Below are 20928 nucleotides of genomic sequence, written 5' to 3' on the forward strand. Positions count from 1 at the left end.
TCCGTCGTCAGACAGAGGAGCAGGTTTGGGGTCGGCTGCTGGTGGTGTGAACGCAGATTAGTTTTACAGTCAGTACATAATGTCACAACCGATAATCTCCATTAATCTGGCTTGAATTCGTGGGATAAAAGCTGCTTTTGGATCAGCAAAACTATTTGAACAGAATTTTCCTTTTTTTCCAGAGAGGACACAGACATATAAACTACGTCTGGTGGGTTTGGTGGAGGAATTGCATTTGTAAATTTGATATATCTATTATGTGTGAGTGAAGAATGTGCTTCAGAGTAATGCATAGTAGGCCTCTAAATGAAGATCATTCAGTGTCTATTTTTAATCGGATTTATATAATCTGATCATGAGAGCACTTAAATAGAGATATTAAATATCATGAATATTGTGGAATTTAGTTCTACCTTTGGATGGTTTATTCGGACATATGACCTCTGCTATGAATAGACTTACCATCCCACATATTTAAGGTTTTAACATTTTCAGAATAGCTTGAGATGTATGTGATATTTCTAGAATAAAGTGCATTAAACTTTACATCTAGCATCTGCCTCCAGATAAACTGTGGTAAGATGAACAATAGAGAAACAGGCAGACATATTTATAGCCCAGTTTTATGCTTGTTGTAGAACTAAAATAACTCTATACGCTGATGAAAAAAAATCCTTTATACGGTGGAGTTATTTTTGTCCTTTTATCTCATTAAATGCTACCAGCTGCAAAACAGCTGTTTGTTCAGTATCAAGCAAACGAAGATATACTCACTATAAATGAGATGGAAAATACGTTTCAGTAAATGTTCTACAAAAAAGTACAGCACTCTCACCAAAGTCTGTTTTTTGGATTTTGTACAGTTTCTCTCTCCTGCTCAGCCTTTCCAATAATTAGGGCTGTGAGCTTTTCACCCACTGAAGAATGTTGCCTTCACCACAATGAGGCAGTATATGATCAGGATCAGGAAGCAGGACAAACAGGGAAAAGTTGAAAGGGATGAGTCCGTTGGGAATGTCCCAGCAGTTGTTAGATTCCCTGGCCCTGTGGCTGGAGCTGTGTCAAAGAGGGGCTCAAAGGCCCACAGTCACAGCACAGTGTGGGAGATATGTGCAGGATAACAACTGTGGAAGTCACTGTGTTTCAGATTTGACTTTGTTCAGAACAGGAGGCCATCTTTCGGGAGTTAGAGCCGTGCTGCAGTCTGCCTGGAAGTGGATGTGTTTGTGATTAAACTGACCACAATGGTGTGTCCTTCGGGGAGAGACGGTCATGTACAGTGTTTGACCGTGGCCAAAAAGGTGCCCGGCAGTAAAAACATCCACAGGCCCCCTGTACTACACAGCACCAAAATACAAACTAAAATAAAATAAAAAAATAAAAAAAATAAAACACATGAGCTGAGACTGATACCTTAGAAACATGCAGTTCTTTTCTTCAGTTACAAATAGCAACAATACATGACCCATGTCAAGATTCAAATATCATGAAAGACAATCTGCAGTGAAATTCAGGACCAGAACCTGCTTTATAATTTGACCTGTTGATATTTCCGACCTCACACATCCGTTGTTGTTGTTTTTTATATGTGCTTTTATCAGCCTGCTCTTTACGACTCTGGATTCTCCGGCTTTGTGAAGGCAGTTTAAGTTTACCCATGTCTTTTGAATCATTCAGTAATTTGCAGCTATCTTGGGCTGCAATACTCTTCCTTCACAGGCTGCAGCCGGTGCATGTTATTAAATATTTAAAGCATTTTTTCCTGTGCACAGCATGAAAGGTTGTCGACAAAATTAACCCTTTAAAGTCACAAATACGACCAGCGGCAAACCAACAAACAGGAATCAGTGCAGAGGAAACAAAATATATATAGTGCAGGAATCTGCAAAAATAAACAAGCACTATGCACCGTACGTGCATATACAGAAAAAAAAGATCTCTCTACCTTTTTATTGTATTTCAGCATTAAAGAAGAACACAGTGTATTTGAAGCCTTGCAACCAGGAGAGAAAAAAACAGGAGACAAATCAATCATTCATCATTAATAAAACCTTATTTCCTGTCTCTTTTGGCATTGATTCTTCTGTCTTATGTTCAGAAAATAAAGCAGTTCCATGCCCTAAATCTCTTCGACATACACAGTATATATGTATCCAGCAGATTGACTAAAACTTGGAAGGGGGAAAAAAGCTGCCAATAATGTTTTCCAGGGCTATTAGCCTTGTTTTATATGCATTTGGCTTTGTTAACATCTATTGACAGCCCCATTATTAACCCTGTTTAGTCTGGTAATCTAGCTCTGGATCAATGCATAACTCTGAGAAACCCAGGTAAGCTCATTTTTCAATGATCTGAAACCCGAATAAGCTGCTTGATTCCCTCCGATATGAAACTGGTTGCTGTGGCACGCACAGTCCTTCCCTGCTGCTTGTTGTCTTTGCAAACTCACACTGACACGGTGGCTTTTTTGTGATTCACATTTAACAGATACTTTTTGTATGAACAGTATAATTGCATGTAACACCGGGCTTGTCGCCGGGAGTGTCAGGATCAAACAAATTACTGTTGAGAGCAACATTGTTTTGGCATGTTGTTGTAGAAGTAACTTGCTCAGTCCAAGGAGGGAGGGCGAAGCTGGCGGGCACAAATTTCCACGTTCTTTCTCTTGTAGATCTTTCTAGCTGTGGGCGTAGCGCCACAGACAACACATTCCATAATATTCCATGCACAGGTCCACAGATGACAACAGGCATCCTCAATTGCAGGGTGTCAAGAAGGTTTGTGTAAACAGCTTATGGTCGTCAGTGTCAAACTCCGCTGCAGTTTATTTATAACAGATTTTAGAAAATATGTGCATCATATTATTGCCAGTTTCAAGTAAAGACCTGATGAAGCGCGTGGATTTGTTTCACAATTTTGGTCTGTGTATGTCATCCCGCTCATAGCCTTCGAAAAACAACACGCAAGAGGGAATCTTATCGCTTTACTCATGGAATGAATTCATGATGAAAACAAGGCAACATGTTTTGACTGGAAGTTGGAAAGTTTCTCATAACTTGTAAATGTAAAAAATCCAGCTTAAGGTTTCTCAGGTTGCAGGCAGAAATACTTCAGCTAATTAATACTGGTGTGTCACGTTGGGCCACATTTTGCTTTCGGTTGCTTAATTGTGATATAATATGCATCTTCTTGCAGCGTCACCTCCACGAGGTGTTAAGTAGATTCACAGGAAGCAGCATGACACTGAAGGACTCTCTATATGGTGTCTTGTACATTTCCCATCATGCACCACTTTCTACCCACATGTCTTCCCACCAGACGTCTCCTGGTTTTATCTGTGGATTTGAACACGTTGTGGGATCTGTTGTTCTAATCATGGGAAACCGAGCATTTACAGAGATGAGCACATTCGGCTACAAAGCTATGTATTAACTTTTACAACCTTTTTTTAAAAAAACTTACATAAACCAAAAGTCGTCGCCTCTGATTCTGTTTGTCTGCATGTTGAGCTTCGCAGAGGAATACAAGCAAGTTACGCAAATTTCTTCCCGGCCGAGTGCGGATGCTTGCCAAAGCTTGGGTGTGTTATTCTTTGGGTAATTGTCTGAATTTCTGTAAAGTTATTTTCCTATAATTCTGTGTTGGCAAGCATATGCATGTTTCCCTGCGTCTGTTGTAACGTGGCTACTTTCACATTGAATTTGTGCAAAGATTCAAGCATGATGCATTGCTGGAAAAGGAAATCATACATGAACTGCGTGTTTGTCCCAAAGTGTAATATTAGAATCCGTTGTAAAAATGCGGAGAAAGCTGACAGTGTCCATGACAGGAACTTCAACAAAACGATAGGGAACAAAAGGACCATGGGAAGGGCAACTGTGTTTGTGTGCAGCGTGCCGAAGTGTTGAAAAGAGGGGCTGCCGGCACTCCCGCTGGGCGCCTCCCGGTGTGTTTAAGGGACGTGTCCGGCCATGTTCACCCCATACACACAGCACATATCCTGAGAGAAGGTTTGTTTCCTCAGGTATGTTGTAGGTGTGGATTGATGTGTGTCTTAACATGAAAAGACTTTAAACAGAATGGAATGGCTTGTTAGCAGGGTTTGGAAGTGAACCAAGACGAAATCATGTTCCCTTCAGCGGTGAAGGGGGTCTCCTGTTCTGAGGCAGAGGTTTGTTTCAGCGTACATTGATTATAGTGGAGGTGAATTTCATAACTCTGCGGTCCGTGCTCGTGTGTTACCGTCCCGAATGCAACACAGAGGAGGAGCTGATAAAAGATTATGACACTGCTGACTCACAGAAGAGTCAGCTGTAAACAACAAGTCGACGCACTCAGTTTTCCTGAGTAATACCAGTATTTCTGCAAATATTTACACCCGTTTTCGGTTCACTATCATCCCACTGCAACATGACCAGATACTTGACACTTACAGTGACTCTTGCGTGTGCTGTCTGTTTCCAAAGCCTGTGACGCCATCGAGCCCCTTCGGAAGTCCTTGAGCCTTTTTCCGGAGTGGATGATTTTGGGAAAGATATTGTGAATTCCCACAGGGGTTTCATTCATATTCATAAGGGGTACATTTACTTTTTTTCCCAACACACCTTAGTGGTTAGGCTCACATTCAAAGTACAGCACAAATGACGGAATAGAGCTAATTTATTGAATACTAATCTTTGATAATTGAAGATAAAACCCATGCGTGTCTGTGTGCGATTACTCCTGCATGTGTGCGTGCGGGGGTGTGTGTTTTGGTAATAGGCAGTTACTCTATCCTTTACCCGTGCTTTCTTCTGACCTTCCACCAGTGCTCCTGCTCATTATTGTGTTGGTCTAATCTGGAGGGGACAGGACTGGGTGCAGAAGTGTATTTATCTTCCTGCACAAATAGGACCTCTTTCCGTCTGGTCCCTGCTCGGCTTGTTGTTGAAAGATAGTGAACAGCGTAGAGCAAGCTTCAGTGTGCGTGTGTGTGTGTTTGTGTGTGTGTGTGTGTGTGCATGGGTGAACTGAGATGTGTCCCAGCTGGCCCACAGACCAGCACACTAACCATCACCTCACTGCAGCAAATGCAGACAAAAGAGGAATATATCTCCCTTGTGATATTGATACCCCTTAACTCCAGGGGTGTTTTACCCTAAATGAGAAAGCAACATTCCTCACAGAGGTCTGTTGTACTTGTGAAAGCCAATAAGATCAGTGTCACAGAAAGTCCCTCTAGCGTGAGCCCTGTAGCCCCCTTTCCGCCTTTTCTCCATCACATCTTTTGGGATGTGTACTTTTGCTACGCATTGTCTAGGCATGTTTCTCTTCATTCCCTTGTTTTCTCCTTGACATTAAGCTTGCAAGCAGGCGGTTATCATACTGCAAATGGCCATGGGCCAGGAAACCACTGTAGGCAAGCCAGAATTACAAAACAACACAAACTGTACCTGAAAAATCATACAGACGACAGACCTTCGTGCTTCCTGAGAAAACGCCACTCTGATTAAACCAGCGGTCAAGTGTTTGACCTCAGTTTTGCCGTGCAGTAAACGAGTTGGCACAATCATGTGCTCGCCTGCACTTCATCTTTATCCTCACAAGCATGGTTTTGTATTATATTATTACTATGTGGCTTTTTGAGCAACGATTAATTCTCTCTTGGCTAAAACTCAACTATTTTAGGCTAAAGATTTGGTACCTCTCGTCCATCATTAAGCTGCTCACACTGGCAGCTGCTTGCCTATTTAGAATTATTGCTGCTTTAGCTAGCTTTGACCTCCTTCTTGTTGCGGGAGTTGTCAGTCACTGGTGCGCTTGGGCGATTGGTTTAACTGCTTCTAAAATGGGTGGAGAGGGTTTTGTGGGCCTGTGCGGTCATTCTGTCGCTCTGAGATGACCCGACCACAGTCCAAGCTTCCTGTCAGCCACGTCTGCCTTGCCAGGGCACGGCGTGAGGCCATCCTGGCACCATCAGCAGGGGCCACTCTCTTGCCCACTTATCAAGTTCACTCAATTTGAGGCCGCCTTGATGTGGGCTTATGCCGCCAGAGCATGATCCAAGCTTACACATGCGTAGTGGCCTGTTTTCCCGGAAAAGCCTACATTGGTGAAAAACAAACAAAGAGATAAGAGAGACTCTAGATAAGCCCGAGCTTAGCCACAAGAGGCACAAGCAGAAATGCAAATGATCCGACCAAGAAGCTGGTTTCTCTCTGTGTGAAACCCCTCGCACTGTCCTCATTGTGACATGTTTGTGTTGCTCCGAAAGCACATTCTGGAGATAAAGGACAAGTGCAGAGCGCAAAAGGAATTTGATTTGATGCGAAGAATGCAAAGCACAGAGCGGATGCACGTATGTTTTTGGAAGGAGGGGGTCGCTGATAAGAGCACAACCTTCCAATGTTTTCCCTCGTGTAAATTTACATCTCTGCAGTTTAAAGTCGTTTTTTCACCAAGTATGAAAAGCTGATTCGTAGATACATTTTACGATAAAGTGATATTTTTCACTGACATTTATAAATCAACAATTTAAATGTTCTTGCGCTTTAGTTTTATTTAAAATAAAAAATGAAAAAAGGTTAGGGAATATTCTTTTTATTTTTCCTGAGTACTGTGTCATGTGGTTCATATGTAAACCTCATGTAAAGACAATCAAAATGAGTATTTAGAAAACATTAAAAAAGATAAATTTTGAGTTTTAATGTATTATGTAACATTTTAAAACGTGTTCTGTTAGTGTATAATAATACTACTACTAATAATAATAATAATATAATAATAATTAGAGAAAAATCAAGTTGTTATGGTGTGTTTCAGATGTCGTATTTCATAAATGAAGCTTTTATACATGCAGATGATTTGTATTAGAAACCTCATGAGTGGAAAACTACATTTTAACGCAACGTTGACCCACGTGCGTCTTCTATTTACAACTGGATGCACCTGTGTGTTTGTCTGCGTATGCGTATGTGCGTGTTTGAGGGGTTGTGTTTGTATTTGAGTGTGACAGTGTATACTTTGTCGGCTCTGGGACACTTAGATTGAGTGTGTGTTGTTCTCTCTGCGCATATGTGTTTGCGTGAAGACCTGGTTCCATGTGGGTGTGTGTTTGATAAACTGTGAGAGCATGTGGGAGATTGTTTGTCTATTCATCTGGGTGAGAGCAGGAGAGAAGGAGCAGAATGAGGAGGTGGAAGAGATCTGCTTCCAGCCTCTATCTTCAAGTCAATCTGCTCGCAGTCACACACAAACCTCTTTTTCTCAGCCTGAGACAGAAAGGGAGGGAGACAGGCCGAGCGAGAGACAGACAGACGGACAGAGACTCCAGGAAAATAAGTACGTTTTTAAAAAATAGAGAAGGGGAAAGCGGGGCCGAGAGGTTCAATCAGACGGCTTTAAGAAGATAGAGCGGATTTTTGTCTAAGAGGATCATCAAAGTCATGCTCAGACAACATCTGTCATTAAAATATTTGCACTATTTCAGTACCAATGCAATGAGCTATAATCGTCCAATTGAGAGGCTATTTGTTATCTCTGCGAAAGATATGTAGAAAGTGAAGACGTGGTATCAGCGATGTCATCGGCGAGCAGAAAATTATTTTACAGCGCTCAGTACTTTAGCCCCAGAGGAAGTTGAGTGGCAATTGATATCCTCTACAGCTTCTTCTCCAACTACACTGTACCCTCACACACACACACACACACACACACACACACACTAACTTTGCCTTTGGCATACACACACACACACACACACACACACATGACCACACACTTCATCACGTAAACCATGACTGGTGCCAAAGAGAGGCATAAATTTGTACCCAGGAAACAAGAAGCGCACAATAGTAGCTCTGTGTGGGTGTGTCTGTTATGTCTGACTGCAGGACGAGCATAAAGGGCAATAAAATGAAATGAGATAAATCAACCTCGGCTTAATTGTAGCTCTGACACAAATGTATGGCTGTCATTCCAGGGTGCACCTCTGGCAGCCGCCCAGACAAGGAAAGACTGTCAGTAAGAGTTTGGAGGTGCAGAGATCACATCTGGTAACAGGGGCTGAGTGTGTGTGTGTGTGTGTGTGTGTGTGTGTGTGTGTGTGTGTGTGTGTGTGTGTGTGTGTGTGTGTGTGTGTGTGTGTGTGTGTGTGTGTGTGTGTGTGTGTGTGTGTGTGTGTGTGTGTGTGTGTGTGTGTGTGTGTGTGCGCGTGTGCCTGCTGTGGTGTCGGCCTGTCATTGCAGTATCATGCCCCATTGGCTGATGAGTTGCTATGCTCATGTCTTGTTCCTCTCAGCCCCAATCAAATCTGTCACAATATGAGTCAGCGTGGCCGTAAGCGGGGGAAGATGCCCCCTCGCCATCGTAGATCGATGGGTTATCGGGCACATTGGTGGGGTTTTGACCACTGCGGAGCCACACCTGAGGTGCAGGCAGTGGGATGTGGAGCACGCGGGCTGCGCAGTGCCACACGGAGGCTGGAGCGGAGCTGGAGAAGTTAACAAAGTGAGAGGCTAAAGAGCTGAATTCTCCTTTTCTCAGTGGCCTTGAGAGTGGAGCATGCTCAGTGCTGATGTTTGTCATGTCTCCCTCTCCAAGATGCTGCTGCAGTGCTTCCCAGCAGGCTTGGCACCGGCTTACTCATGGACATCTCTCTTATGGAGCAATACAGTGGCCAGGCTGCAGCTACTCAATGGTTACCTCTCTGCCTTTCTTTTGTTTCACTCCTTTTCTCAGTTTCTCTCTCTCTCTCTCTGTTGCGCTCCTGTCTTTTTAGTGCCACCTCTCCCACTTGTCTTCCCATTGTATTTCTTACACATTATCTCCTACTTTCTTGCTCGCATCCTTTCTTGTTCCTCTCTCGCCGTCTCATCCTCACTCCGCCCTTCCACATCTCTCTCTCTCTCTCTCTCACACACTCTAGTTGCTACCCTTAAGACTGCGGTTACCATGGTGACAGCTATGTGCTGCGGAAACGTCAAAGAGCCGAATCCACCCAGGATCACTTCCTTGTTTTAACACTTAAATTCTTTCTTGCTGTTTCTCCTTGATTTCTCGCAGCTCTCTGTAAATACCAGCCGTGCATGATTTTAAATGCATCATCCGTTTGTGAATGAGGCGGCGGGTGTGATTTCTGGTCTCGCTGTGCGATCCGGATCTCAGCTGTTGCTCAGCAGTCATTAGTAACACTCAGATTTGGAATCTCTGTTGACCTTGGCACCGCTGACCTTGAGGAAATAGCCCCTTCCTCGGGCCTCCACATGTCACCGGCTCTGATTCGTGTCGTGTCTCCCCTCAAGGGGACTTCACCAGCCCGCCCAGTGACATAAGTCCTCAGCGTCTCGACACACTCTTCTCATCTTTTGCCTGTCATTCATTCAGAGAGACACACACACATACACACACACACACACACACACACACACACACACACACACACACACACACACACACACACCACTCTCTCACTCACTGCACACATCACACACATGAAAAGCAGCATCAGCCAGATCATGTTTATGCTCAACAGCCGGATGAGCAGGTTTTTATTTCAGTAATCAAACAGCAACACACCTCAGTGCGTGGTCAGCTGAGGAAGCAGATGCTTTGTGAAGAGGTGAACCTCAGCAGGTGGGGCTGTTTTCTGTCATCTGAAGAAGAAGAGGACATTCTCACACCCAAATGCCTCTTTTACTCTTTCTTCTCATTGTCCTTCCCTCTCCTCCCTTGTCCCCTGCTCCATTTCTTGCAATTTATCCTCTTTTGTTCCTGTTTCTCCGTCTCTCTCCTTCCCTGCCCTTGTCTCATCTCTGAGAGTAACGACTACAGATGTGTGTTAAAAGCAGGCACTATACCCCACTTTAAGCGCCCCCACCACACACACATATACACACATTGTTGGCAAAAAGGCAGACAGATGTAAACAACATAACCCTAATGGCTGTTTAAAGCCATTATGTCTAAAAAGATAACCCCCGTGCCTGTGAAAGGGCAGGACTGCGGTTGAGCGGTTGAGCTGTTGAGCGGCATCAACGTGATGATGTGCAGGTATGCTGTTGTTAGGAGAGAGCTGCTCAACTCCATCATACGGGGAAGCTGTCTCCCCTTTTTCTGGGAGCAGCCAGGAGGGATTAGGGGGCAGGCGGAGATGGGGCCTGTGAGGCATTTATGAGCAGGACATACAGAGGATCCATGTCAGAACTTTTTTTTTTGGGGATGTGATCTTTAAGTCATGCTCCTCCCACGCTGGCCCACTGTGCCCCTCCACCTCCAGACCCTGATCCAAGGACGGCCCACGGCTGTTGAAAAACAGCAGATGCTTTCAAGGAGAGTAGGAAAAAAAAAAGAGAGAAGGAGATTTAGACGCACATTTCCATGACCATATTTGTGTCTGGGAAAAAAAGACTCGGTGTTTACCTACAATGTCAAATACAGCGCAGAAGCTCAACCCTGTTCAGAGCGCATCACACAATCCTGTGGAAAAAACTACAACTTCCCTCCTCCCCTTTCATGTGTATTTGCATTCAATTTTCACATATCCATGTTGTATGTAACTCAGTGATTAAAAAAAGTTACTATAAATAAACATATATTTGCATTTAGAAATTGTTCGTAGTTTAGCAGCAGCTTCGGTCCCGATAATGTTCTCCCAGAGCTAAAATGCTCGTCATGCGCCGTAGGCCCTTATAACTCATGTCAGCCACTGTTAAAGTCACTATTACACTAGCTGAGGTACAGGGGCAAGTTATTACCAATTTGCAACTTGTATGGCCCTGTGTGAACAAACCACTGTCTCTCGTAAAAGTTAAGTTTCTATGGAACTGAGCTGCAGCAGCAAATCTGGCTTCTATAAAAGTCAATCGTGTTAATATGTTTTCAATCCACAGTGAAGAAATGCTGTTGACGTCACAAATACGCTGCCACATACAGTACGTCATATCAGTAAAATGTTTCCCGACATAGTGCTGTTCACACTATTTCTAAACTTTTTGTGGTTATCTCTTGGTTAATGTTTGGGTGACGATCGTGGTCTCGTTTAATACAGAAAATATTCCCATTGACGTCCGACCAAGCGTGTTTATTTACACTTAACCAATACAATGATCTGCCTCTCTAACTTAACCAAAGTGCTTTTCTTGCCTAAACCTAACAACAGATATGACTCAGGACAGGATCTGACAACTCTGCTGCTGTTAGCAATGTTCATTCATCGTAAAATGATGTTGCATCTGAACGTCATCCAGCCAGAGATGAGGTTTCCTTAAAAACACATTTCCTGTTGGGGAGAGGCATCAGCTCCTGGAGACCGGGGTTGGCGTGGGATTCTAGAAAAAGCAGTTTGACAAATGAGACCGAGAGGCGCCCGAACAACAGAAACTTGCTCCAAATCTATACACAATCAACCCGAAAGTCACATTTCTTTTGTCCCTACGTCACAGATACTCGCCTCTCTGACACATACATAAACTACATGCCCACCCACAGACACACAGGCCCTGGGAGCGAGTCTCATCTTGTCGAGTAGTAGAGGAGGAAGTGAGTGTTGAGATTGGGGGGAGATAGGGCTGTAGGGCAGCAGCTCTCAGACACACTGTAGCCCCTGCCGGTCCTCAGTTACCTCCGCTGACAGATTAGATCATCGCGAACAACTGCCGAGAGGAGCCGAGAGAGGAAAGTGCCGTTCATTTCATGAAAGACACCACATTGGACCTGATTGACGTGTCGAGCCTTGGCCTTGATTTGACCTTTCCAGCGTTTTCTTGCCCACAGATGAGACTTGTGCTATTGGGTGTGCTGACCTGTTAAGACATGACCCTTCTGCTGCCCCCTTCCAATCCCTGCCGCTGACACCTCCTCCCATGTAACGTCAAGAATCCTCTGAGGGCTGGAGTGCGAAAAACCTCGGGAGGGCCCCACAGATGACTCATCTCCAGATTTCCTTTTGAACACACCAGTTTCATTGAGAGTCACTCCACTGTTGTTTGAACGTATTTTATTTTCCTGCCACTTAGCAGGACAGTGAGGTTCAGTGAGCATGAAATTAGAAAACCTTACACTGATACGGCAGCTTAAAATAATGCTGCAATCATCATGTAGTCACAGTTGCGGCTCTGTCAAAGGAAAATAAACAGATTAGCTGCAGCGTTCTTGTTGTAGTTATGTTTGCAATAGATATTGTGTCGAATAAACCTGAGTAAAATATCGTCTTGTTGTATACAAGTCAGACAGGAAGCCGTTTGGTACTTAGATAATTTTTTGACTGCCCCTGCTGGCAGCTCTGTCTTGCCTTTATCTCATGTGTCTCCCTTTGCCCTATTTTTTCTCTGTGCATGGAAACCGCCGTCTGAATTTGTTAAAAAGCCCTAAAGGAAAGTTGAGATGCCTTCTCACCTATCAGAAGTAAAAAAAAAAAAATCTCTTTGCACATCTCTCAAGTATCATAAATCTACAACAAAAGCTGGTTTGGGTGGCTCTAAATTCTTAATGCTGCATGGACATTGATAACACCTCGCTAACAGTGATAGTGCAAGAGAGAGATACAACCACAGGCGTGCTGGGACTTGTCTGCAGTGCTGAAAGGGGAACTGACAGACGAAACAGGTGAGGAAGGGGAGCAGTGAAGGAAGCCAAAGATGATTATTTGTAATTTTGCAAAAAATAGCATGTCACACACTGTAATCTGACATCCAGGCCGCACACACGCAGCTCCCCTACACGTATTATCCTTTGAATCTGTGCCTGGCAAATGTGAACCAGATGTCAGGTGTTTTGGGACCCCCGACATCAACCTGGCAGAGGCAGGTCTCTGCCTGAATTATCTGGGTGGGGTCAGCGCTGCAGAGGGGACAACTTAGCTGCTCTCGCTCCATTTTTGCACGGGTCATTACAAAGGACAAGATGCTCGCGCCGTAGAGGAGAAAATAGTTGGCTACGAGCGGGGGGCCGGGGAGCATGCATGGGCCAACCTCAGAGTTTCTTTGGATTCCATGGGACCAGTTTCTCTCTCTGTCCTCAGTCGTGGCTGCAGGGCCTGGAAGAGCCACTGCTTATCTGATAGATCCAGTACGGGAACAGTTGCTTGCCTCAAAGCAATGGGAAATGCCTTGCTCCCTCCCTCCCTCTTTCCTCCCTCCCTTCCTCCCTCTGTATTCTCTCACTTTTTCCCTCTCAGTTTCTTAAGCAGTGCCTCTCTACCTTTCTCTCCCTATTTTTCTCCTCCCTCCCTCCCTCTCTCTCTCTCTCTCTCTCTCTCTCTCTCTCTCTCTCTCTCTCTCTCTCTCTCTCTCCCTCTCCCTCTGCCCTGCTGTGAGTAGGTGGTTCCTTGCTGTACTTGATTGGTGTGAGTCTATATAGGAGGAGAGGCGCTCTAACAGGCTCAGAGTCTGGTGGTGCCCACTTGCCACACGTTCCCAGTAGGACTACCTGTGTATTTTTTTTCTTTTCTGTCTTTTCGTGAGAGGATTTACTTTGTGCTGGCAGCAATGACGGAGAGCAAGAAGAAAGATAGGAAAGGGAGAAAGAAGGGGGGTAAGAAAGGACAAAAGGAGAAAGAGGCTGATCCCACCAAAGGTAAATGTAACTTAAAGGGAGTTTCGGTGTAGCATTTTGTATGTATGGGTATACATTTATGAGTGTGTGTGTGTGTGTGTGTGTGTGTGTGTGTGTGTGTGTGTGTGTGTGTGTGTGTGTGTGTGTGTGTGTGTGTGTGTGTGTGTGTGTGTGTGTAGAGAGAGAGAGAGAGAGAGAAAGAGAGAGAGGGAGAGAGACGTGGAGGGAAAACGGTGAGATTACGTTTGTGTTTCTGTATTACGGAAGTGTGGGACCAAGTAAGTATCCCCTTGGCTTGTCAAAGCTTGCCGCCAGGTTGTCACATGGATCTGTCTCCTAATGTGGACAGGGTGTAAGAGGCACATCTGGTTTTGGCAGCACTTTGGAATTGCAGGGAAGTCAAATGATATGACTTGTGTTCAAAAATCAACTGAGGCTTCTTCTTTTTTCTTTTTTTTTTAAAGCCGGCACCTCACAGAGCCAAAGCACAGTTGTATTTTGAGCCCTATGAAAACAAATGACTGGCTGTTAAGTGGTGCTTTGAAGGTGTTTGTTGATTTATCGCATGATCATGTCTCCACAGACGTTCCGGTACATGTCCCACGTTTGGAAAAGAACGTTTTAGTGGTTTTATCATAAAGGTGATTGTTGGGGAAAGAGAATACAATATCTCATTACGTACTTTTTGACAGGGTTAATAATTCAACAGTTGAGTATCTGAATTCAGTGTCTCTGGTAAGTCATCCAACAATTTTCTGGGAGATACTTTAACTTCAGAGGAGCATGGGAGCTGCTAGTCTTTCAGTAACTTACGTAGCAATGTGCTTGCTCAGTGGTGGATCCTACAAGCCACAGCATGTCACTGTAGTTTGACCTCAGGTCATGGGGAAGCCCAACCCCCATTTTACTGACACTTTGAGGACAATACCATGTTAATCACTGGAGCTACTATCCCTCAATCTGTGTTTGATCAGATACTTTATCTTACCCAGCATCTCTTTATGTGGGTAGCCATTTTGTACCTGCTGATGTCACCAGTCAGCTTCCAGCAGATAACCCTCGAGACCGGGTTTGGCAAAGATTTGTTTGGTAGAAGATGCTTTGCAGGCCTTGTATATAACAGCGTCTTTTTTCAGCACACATGTGCTAATCTTGTTGTCTTTGGCGCTCGTGTTTGTGGCTTTTTTTCTTGTTTTATTACCCATGCAAAGTCGAATATATAAATAATTACTGATCCCCATTCCATGTTTGACTGTAATCTATAAACACGTAAGATAAACAGCTCCCCAAACCACACTGGACAAAGAGTAGTTGCAGAACGCTTTTTTGGCATCTTTGTTAATCAACATGCACATCTGCTGTAAACACAGAAAAGAAGTGTGTGTGAGTGATGAGTATACTCTGGTATTTTTACTCTGCTTCTCACAAAATGGCAAAAGAGTCAATGAACTGTGCTTGTCTTGCCTAAGTATTGAATTTTATCAATACGCATTGTGTTTATTGATATGCATTGTCAGTGTCTTTGCTGCTGTTCCTTGTTAATACATGTGCCTGCTGACATGTATCGTGAAATTTTGATTTGGGGTCATTACTTTCCTATTGAGCTTCATTATTGATTCATCACAAAACTCTGTTAATAGGTAACCCGTGCGAGAGTATGAGTTTACCTGCTGTAAAATTGAGCTTTTAAAGTAGGTCAAAATCAAGACATGCTCATGGGTGATGCCTGTTGTGTCTAGTACATGCACCATGTTAGGTGTGTTCAGGGCCTTAGGCTCCAAAATGGGTCAGCCAAGACGGAACAGAGAGGATGAATCTTTCATGCACTATTTCACTCTGATTGGGCTCTTTAATAAATGTTGCCAGATTATTTTCCGTGAGCAACGACACATTGATCAAAGATGTGGTTAATCAGAAAAATCAATCAAAATTTGAAAAGTAATCGTTTGTAAACATGAAAACAGGTCTGTAGTTAGATATGTGTGATTTATGCAGAAACTGAAAAATAAAGTGTAGAACTATACATTAGAACAGTATGCTAGCCTATTTGTCGTCTACGCGTCAAAGCAAGCCAACTTGCAAACAGATAAGCACCTGACTTGCTGCATGTTAGTTTCTGTGGTATAAGATTTTATACTGTTTATATAGATTTTTTTATTTTTTTTTCTCCCCTTTTATCACCCAAAACTATTACCTGACAGGTTCACGTAAAAGAAACCATAATGACCTGAAGATTAGGTTTGTTTTTATATGTTTGCTGGTTCCTGCACGATTGCTTTCAAGGCTGCCATAGCGAAACTGATTCTCTGCTGATTTAACATCTGTACAAGCGACTTGTTATGATATGTAACTTGTTATAGTTATGTTTTATTCCTAGATGCCCTCTAATAGCCATAGTAAATATGAGCATTGTTCACATTGGGACACGGTTCGGGTGGAGGGATTTGGACGGAGAAGACAACTGTTTTAAACTGACTGTCCTCATTAGGTCCTTTAACCTTAATGGATTACCTAATGCTAGCCATCGTTACCCATCGTTAGCCATCTTTCGCAAAGGCTACCCAAGCTGCTTTTGTATTTAAACTAAACTCTGACTTAGCCACATGCTTACAGTTGGAATCATGATGGCAAAGCTACGGTGCTCTTGCCATTGCTGAGGCGCTATTTTAGCAGACGCTCCTATGGGTCATATCAGGGGTGTGTTCAAAATGGAGGACTTGCTGGATTTTGTATTTGAATGAGACTCATTCATCACACATGGCTGTGGTTGCTAATACGGCTGTCATAACAATTCATTAATTAATTGCTAGACTTACAATGTTTCTCAAGCTGTCATTTCAGCTCTCAACTTTTTGGCACCAGTGCAATATTGGCTGTGTTGTGGATAATGCATTATACAATGTGTCTGTGCGTGTACGCATGTGCTCGTGTGGAAGATGTGTGTAAAAATATATTTCAATGAGTGATCCGTTGAGGCTGTTAAACTGTCAGTCACTCATCACCTTCGTCACAGGAACAAGACGGTACTGTCTTCTTCCCTCGTTCCCAGAGAACTTAGTTCCGCACATTTATTTATGGAGATGACCTCAGAGCAGGTAATCCTCGGCTATAATTGTTCTGTCACTGTCTATGACGTCTTCAGCATTCGGACCAGAAAATATATCCAAATGTTGATTCAGGGTTTTACCCCTGCTGCAATGTCACATGATGATTTCCCTACACATCTCTTTTTTGGGAAGCTATGTGTATTGTGGCTGAAAGTTGACACTCTTCTGGGAATGTTTCATGACTTTTTTAATGAAACAGACGCATGGTTTAGACGGAGAGAACTCCTGCAAACCCTAACGTAGACATCAGGGCTAAAATCTTGGAAAGAGAAGACACTCGAGGGAGGGAAAAAACTGTGCAACTTTGTGATCTTTCTTGTGATATAAGAAGAGGAGAGTAAAAATGCAGTACGATGTAATGCATGTAATAGTTTGTATCTCCCTTTTCAAGTAGCTGCTAGAAGTCGCTGTGGAGTCTGCCTGACCAAAGAAATATGCGTTTGTTTGCATATTTGCATAAACTTTTACCATCGAGACGAAACATGTTCCTCTCTGTTCGACTGGGTTTGCGTGCTCAGTGAGGGTGGTAATAATTAGTGACGGATGTAAGGAGCTGACTCCTTCATTGTGTGCCAGATGCTTTTTTTCATCATGACCCAACACCTACCACACCTTTGGAAGACAAGAGCTTCTTAAATTATTCAATGTTTATCGAGACGGGTAGTCAGCGGAGGTGGTGGTGAAGACTCAGTCAACCGTAGCCTCCAATCCAGGTGTGCTCTTGCTCCATGTAATTGCTCATACAAAATTGCTTTTTGGCATTGCTGGGACTAGCAACAACTAGTAATAGGAAAACTCATCAGAAACCCAGCTAAAAGATCTTCACTCGTAAAACCACAGACCTATACATACAGTTTTAGAATGCCCGTAAGACACAGAGACATTTGTGCATAGAAGCACACATTTTGGTTTTAACTCTACTGGCAGTGATAAAGTCTGAAATATAAACGCAAACCACACAAATGAAAACGCAAATGCAAAGTCTTTTGCAGGTGGTTCTCAAAGAAAATGAAAATAAAATTTGACAAACTTTTAATTTGAAAGGAATCGGTAAGTTTGACTTTTATAATTGCTGGTTAACCAAAGTTGTTCCATGTTAGTCAACCAGACATATTACTATATTGTCTTACTTTCTGGGGACAAAAGTAATCATGGATATTGATTACGTTTTTATGTTTTTGAAGTGAGAACTGTACAGCTCTAAGTTGGTAGAAGGTGGTTGAGGTGATAGCGTGAGTACAAAGTGTACAACATCCGCAGTTCCCAACAAAAGCACTGGTTAAGTTTAGTTTTAGTTTTTTCCATATGTATCTCCATATTCCCTTAACTGAGTGCTGTGAGACTCTACTCATAATCAATAAATGTATTAATGCTGTAGTCACTAGAAAAGGGTGAACTATTTACGACTACATTCATCATTTGTAGACAGGGTCATGTGAGCTCCTGATTTAAACTTAAGTTTGCTTTACTGTTACAGTGCTGACAACTTTTGACCACTTCTGTTCACCCTGTTTGTATCACATAATGACTTTTCTATACCGACACATTTTTGCAAAAAATCCGATGTGTAACTTGGAGTCTTGTGTGTTTTCATTAGTGCGTGGTTACCCCGTCCCTCCGTTTCTCTCCCTCTCTCTCTCTCTCTCATGTTATTGCTTTTCCTTGTAAATTAGACTGGCTGTGCATAAATAACAGCATTATTGAGCAATATTCCCATTCCCTAATATAAATGTGTGTCAACCAATGTGAAGCCCAGGTTGGGAGGAAGTAAGATGAGAATGAGCTATATCCGTGTTTGTCTGAGCATCAGAAACAAAACAACATGGACAATCCGATGTAGACTTCTCCTTTCACAACTGTTAAAGGTTAATGCAGTATTTGATCAGGTCAACTCCGCAGAAACGTCAGTTTTCAAATTTCCTGCACCAGCCTGTATTTTAATATTGTGTCCTCATCACTTCACTAACAGTAAATACCCAAATGATTGCTCATTGGACAAACTTTTACTGTCAAATATTGTATGAAAAGAACTTGTGTAACACTTTCATGTCCCTTTGTCTGTAGTCATGTGACTGCCACTGAGAGGCAAATGTCAAGGAAGCATTTGTATATCTGGACACAGTTGGAATATTCCACACAGCAGTAACTATTCTGTACAAAATATATCCTGGAAATTGAACCTGAACATGAACACAATCAACAGTGATGCACTTTCCTTCATAGGAAGTGACATTACTGCAAAAAAGCATCTATCAGAAACTAGTTATAGCAACTAAGAAGTAATCTTGTATTATTTCATTATATTTTCCATTGAAAACTTTGAAATGTACTTTTGTATCATCGTAGTGCTGACTGTGAGCAAAGATATTCACACTTTACAGTACCAGGTTCTCATCAAGCAGTTCTATCATCCAGACATTTCACATACACAGTGAGCTGCTGCATGACACTGTTGTTTCAACTGTTGTCAGTAATCCAGTTTGAAATTTGGTTGATCTGAAACCATTGGCCAAACATATAAAACGGACATGTAATCTGTAGAGGTTTGTGTAAAAGCAATACAAGTGCATTTTTTTTAACTTTTACAGCATCTTGAATATTTCAGGGCCACAACAAAAACTGTTTGCAAAAAGCACAAGATCACTGACAATAAAACAGCCACTTCACTCACATATAGGAAAACCTGGTCTTTGGCCACGGCAGAGAAACATAACAACCGGGGCCAGTTGGTCAAATGTTGGCACCGATATGTCGAGGGCATCAAACTGTAAATGGAGGCTTGTTCTGCTGCTTGTACAGTAAATATGTCACCCAGAGTACTCTCATTTATAACAGCCTCATGCCACTTCCTGCTGAATTCACTGTCAAGGGAAACAGACATCTGTTTTTAAATACAGTACTTGTTGACATTCCTCCATCACTTCAGTGTCCTTCAAACCTTTACTGTCAGAGATGTAGTTCGAGCAGGCATACATCATTTTACCTATAGGTGGCAGAAGGTGCTGTGGTGATTTTGTACTTTTCACTGTACAGTAAAACAAATAGAAAGATTTTAAAAAATGCAAACTTTTCCAATTAACATCTATAGAAAGCTATGAAGACTTCATGTGCTCAGAAACCAGGACCACTAAAGTGTCAGTAATTCATTGTGAAGTTAATAGAAATTAAAAGTGAGAAAATCATAAATCAATATACAGTAATTGTACTAAAATATCATATAAATATAAAAAATACACTTTTTGGTTGACTGGGTCAGAGTAGTAGGAATGATGAAAGTTTGACATGCATTTATTAATTAATTTTTAATTTGAAAAGTAACAATTAATTTAAAAGTAATAGGAGCCTGTCTATTGAGTTCAGTCAGAGAGAAGCAGAGCAATTTGAGTCATATATAAACAATGTACCGGATCATTATTCGGTGGAAGTGTATTGGTTCTGGTGGGAGGCTGTTGAAATGATCTCTCCGAACAGATGTTGTGTTACAGTGACTAGTGTGCGGGGCCTTAAGACCATTCCCACATGCAAAAGCCATTTCTCGAGCTGTCTCACCATGTAATTTGTCTTTTGACAACGTGCAGTGAAGTGACATAACACCAGAGTAATCAGGGATACTTTGTCTAGAAGGGAAACACAAAGGCATGCCTCGGATTCCTTCTCTAAGCTCCTGGAAGTAAAACAGAAATGTTAACTCAATAATACGAGCGGCGGATTGTTAATTCATCAAATTGCTTTTGTTTTTGAAGCTCTTTTTCTGGGCCGGGGTTTCCAACTGTTACCCAAGGCATGAGCTGTTGACACGCCGGATGGGCTTCTATTCTCAAATTTGGTTTTTATAGTCCATGTCTGCAGCTGCCCCTCCGCTTCAAACTGAGAGAATCAGGCTGTTGTTGGGGCGCGGGTTTATCATCGCTGCCTGACACTTCTTTCCACTGCTGCAATGGAAAATGAGATAGCCATTTGTCTCTAAGAAATTGTTTTATTTCCATTGATAGTGGCTCTGTTTTCTTGTTGGAAAACATGAATTGCAAGTAAGTGGAATTACAGTTGACAGGATTTTTTACTGTAGTTGAGTAGTGTCCATGATGCTCATCTGTCATTTCAGACATGAGGAACGACTATATCACTGCCCGGGCTCTCAGTCTTTTGTGACTTCTACAAGTTAATATAGACTTTTAACCCACTTGTTTGCTTCATTTACTTTGTGTTACTCATTTAAAAAAGAGCACTGAAGTTGTCCAGGCATTATTTGACATGAATGCGAAGACTAATCTGTGCGCAGTGTGATATTAAA

General features: G+C 42.6%; 1 protein-coding gene across 3 annotated transcripts in view; it reads left to right on the top strand.

Annotated features, from left to right (window-relative positions):
• nrg2a (neuregulin 2a) overlaps positions 1–20928 on the top strand; it is a 73717-nt gene that overhangs the window by 10622 nt on the left and 42167 nt on the right. Inside the window, exon 1 of one of the 3 annotated variants that reach the window (XM_035178023.2) lies at positions 13253–13551. The exons of the other annotated variants lie outside the window; for them this stretch is intronic. Coding sequence (XP_035033914.1) covers positions 13464–13551 — 88 coding nt within the window. The 5' untranslated portion in view covers positions 13253–13463. Of the gene's footprint in view, positions 1–13252; positions 13552–20928 lie in introns of those variants that run through there. 3 annotated transcript variants of the gene reach the window in all.

Source organism: Hippoglossus stenolepis, chromosome 15 (genome assembly GCF_022539355.2).
Source record: "Hippoglossus stenolepis isolate QCI-W04-F060 chromosome 15, HSTE1.2, whole genome shotgun sequence".
Classification (NCBI taxonomy): Eukaryota; Metazoa; Chordata; class Actinopteri; order Pleuronectiformes; family Pleuronectidae; genus Hippoglossus; species Hippoglossus stenolepis.